Genomic DNA, 3,120 nt, shown 5'->3' on the forward strand with positions numbered 1-3,120 from the left:
TGAACTTGGCCATTTCTTACACTTTTGGTTGTGAGCCTATCCTTTAATGGCTGTGCCATCTCTCCAGCCCAGCTTGGCCATTTCTTACAGGAAAGTATGGCATATGGAGTAACTATAATTAAATGCTGGTAGGTATCTTGCTTATTAACATATAATGAATATTTCTAGGCTAAAGTAAATTTTAAAAGCAATTTCTACATAGTACTGAATAATTTGATATATATATATAACTATATTGTATATAATGTCTTTTTTTACTATTTTGTTTTTTTATTATTTTTTAAAATAAATTCGGTGTTCACATTTCTATAAAGAATTAATGCAGTTTCAGGAGACCTGCCCTTCTTGGGCAGGAGAACAGTGCTTTTCCCGGCCTGCCTCTAGTCTGACTGCCCACCCTGATGCTTCAAGGTGCCTGGAAAAGCCGCAAGCCTGTGGAAGAAGTCTGTTCCTGGCCGGGCCTCCGAGCCCTGGGCTCAGTAAGCTTTGGAGAAAGCAGAGGGGAAGACTAGCTTACTGTGAAACTTTTGCTAAAAAATATTCATACACGTCAATGTGTACACCTGTCAAGACGCTGAGGAGAACAAGAGGTTGGAGACATCCCGTCGAGGCTGTGCATGGGGGTGGCAGCACCCTCACATTGGCCTGTCCTCAGACGTGGGGTGCTGGGGAGTCCTGGCTTTCATCTTGGGCAGAGCCTGGCTTCCTAGTTCATGTTCAACTCCATTCTCTAAAACCTGTGCGGAGTCTTACACTGCGCGGGAAGCACAAACGTTCAGTTTGTATGCAAAAAGGTAGAAAAACAACTAGAATATAAAAGTTTTGGTAATATAAGGCCATCTGTTCAAGTCCACCTTGGAAACCTGTAACAGATATTTAAATACTACATGAAAAGGCATCTTTAATATACTTTTAAAAAACATTTGAAGTAATTAGCTAAGAGTAAGAGTGAATGTGTGTGTGTGTATGTGTGTGTGTGTGTGTGTGTGTGTGTGTGTGTGTGTGTGTGTGTGTAAAATTCATTTCCCTTTGAGGGCACTTTGTCCTTTGAAGGAGGCAGGGTGGCAGGGAGGGAGGCAGGGAGGCCACATGGTTGGTTAGTGCTTCAGCCAAGGGTGGGCTTCGATGGAGGCCTTGCTCCGGTCTCCATAGTCGTACAGGAGCTCCTCCCCGGCCGCAATGTCTCGGGAGGCTATGAGGATGAGGCGAGGCACGCCGTCGATGTCATGCAGTTTGGTCTGGCAATTCCCACACTTACTGTGATTGATCAGCCTCCCCAGGCGGTTCGTTTCTTGAGTGGCATCCACGCAGTAGGTTTTGCTCAGATATTGAAAATAGTACACGTAGCAGCCCGTGGAGGGGTCCTGTGCGTACAGAGCCTCCCGCTTCTTGGCATCGGTGATTTCAATGAGGTCTCCACGGTATTCTACCACAAAGTCTCCTCGGGAGAATCGCTTGGTAGCAATCACACCCCTGCCTTTGCCATGGATTAGATCAATCTTCATGCCTTCTTCCTTCCCGCTCTCAATTAGCTCATCTATCTTCTTCCTTTCTTCAGACCGCAGCTCAGCTTTGCTCTTCGTGGAGCTCCTTCGCACGGGGTAGAAATCTGTGAGTTTTCCATTCTGCTGTGTCTTCCCTTGAGACTTCTTCCGAGGGGCCTGATTGCCCTTGAGGGGCTTTTTCAGGGCTTGCTTAGCAACTGCTACACTTGTAGAATCACATGCCGGGGGTGGAGTTTTTGGAGGTTCTGTTGCTTCAGATTTTTGGTTTCGAAAAGGCGCCTGGGGACCTCTCCTGGTATCTTTGCTCTTCTGTTCTTCTGACTTCACAGCGCTTCGGATAACATTCCCAGCGTTTCTTTTCTCTTCTCCCTTCCTGTAGATTCCGGCCAATGGTTTCCCCGGGCATTTGACCTCATGATGTGCGACCGAGTTCTCTTCCTGCAGTGGAGAGCGCATTCCGGGGCATTTGTTCGGACTCCTGTAGGCATAGATATTTGACTGCCCAGCAAACCCGTTCTCCTCTAGCCATGGCCCCGCTCTGTCACCGCCTGGAATCTCCTGGGAAACAGAGCTTTCGAAAAAAGTTGCAACAACTGTAGCCAACTGCTCAGCTAGACAGCGGCTGTGGGTGCTGATTGGCGCGGTCGCCCGCTCTTTCCGGAGCTGCCCGCTGTGATTGGCGGGCACGAGGCCAGGGCCCGCCCTTCTCCCCGCCTCTCTGCAGGAGGCTGGGCCTATATATAATGTCTTTTAAACTGGCATTATGATGATGTTAATTTTATAGATGTAGAAAGTGATGAGTTGAAAGGCAAAATACAAAGTTGAGTGCATAGGGAAGGCCAATGGATGTGGGAATAGTTGGAGGCAGAGGTCTATGACTGAAATACATTGTATGAAATTCTAAAAGAACTGATAAATAGGAAGGGGGAAAAGCGAAAACATTTATGAGACTCTGACCTAAAATTGATCACCTTTTCCTATTCCCCCAATTCATAGATTTTTTTTCCCTTTGCTTGTTTCAAAGATTTCGTGTGCTCTATTTCTGGTTTAGTGTGTTGTTTTCTTTTCTTTTTAACATATCATTTTCTTTGAAAAGCGAATGATCCAATTCATCTGTCTCATCCCCAAGCCCTTGTTACTCTGTTTTCCACATAATCCATTCTGTTGATGAGACTTTGGATCCTAAAGTTGAAACCTCACAGTAGGCATCAGGGGGAGGTTGAGCAAAGTCTGAGGGAGCACAAATGGGGCACAGCTACATTATCCTGTGCGTTCTGCATCTGGCTATACGCCACGGGTTAGCAGAAGAAGGCTCCTGGGATTCAGGTCTGCTGCTGCTCAGCTGGATGAGATACGACAGGTGAAAGAGGGTTTGGCAGTGAGGGGCTGCTTTGTTTCTGTGCTGGGATATGGGCATGTGCTGGGCTGGCTCAAGAGGACTTCCACAAGATGGAAGGCTCTGAAAGGTGGATCATGGTGAGCTATGAACACTGTTTTGGGAGGGTAGAATGCAGAGATCTGTATCTGAGTAAGGAGAGGTCAGTTGCAGTACAGGAAGGAGAGAGTGACTGGCTGGGTGTGAGCTGGGCCACTGAGCACAACTGAATGTGCATAG

The 3,120-nt window shown here is 47.0% G+C and overlaps 1 protein-coding gene across 1 annotated transcript; it reads right to left on the reverse strand.

The window, feature by feature from the left end:
• Window positions 1-247: 247 nt before the first annotated feature.
• Window positions 248-2,468, reverse strand: Kmt5al3 (lysine methyltransferase 5A like 3). Its single transcript, XM_039088746.2, has one exon. The coding sequence runs from the start codon at window positions 1,959-1,961 to the stop codon at window positions 1,098-1,100; it is 864 nt and encodes a 287-aa protein (XP_038944674.2). The 5' UTR covers window positions 1,962-2,468; the 3' UTR covers window positions 248-1,097.
• Between the last annotated feature and the right edge of the window lie 652 nt (window positions 2,469-3,120).

Source organism: Rattus norvegicus, chromosome 11, assembly GCF_036323735.1.
Source record: "Rattus norvegicus strain BN/NHsdMcwi chromosome 11, GRCr8, whole genome shotgun sequence".
NCBI classification, from domain to species: domain Eukaryota; kingdom Metazoa; phylum Chordata; class Mammalia; order Rodentia; family Muridae; genus Rattus; species Rattus norvegicus.

Excerpts from the sequence above, each read along its gene's own strand:
- Kmt5al3 (XM_039088746.2), bottom strand. The coding sequence starts at position 1,961 with ATGCGCTCTCCACTGCAGGAAGAGAACTCGGTCGCACATCATGAGGTC.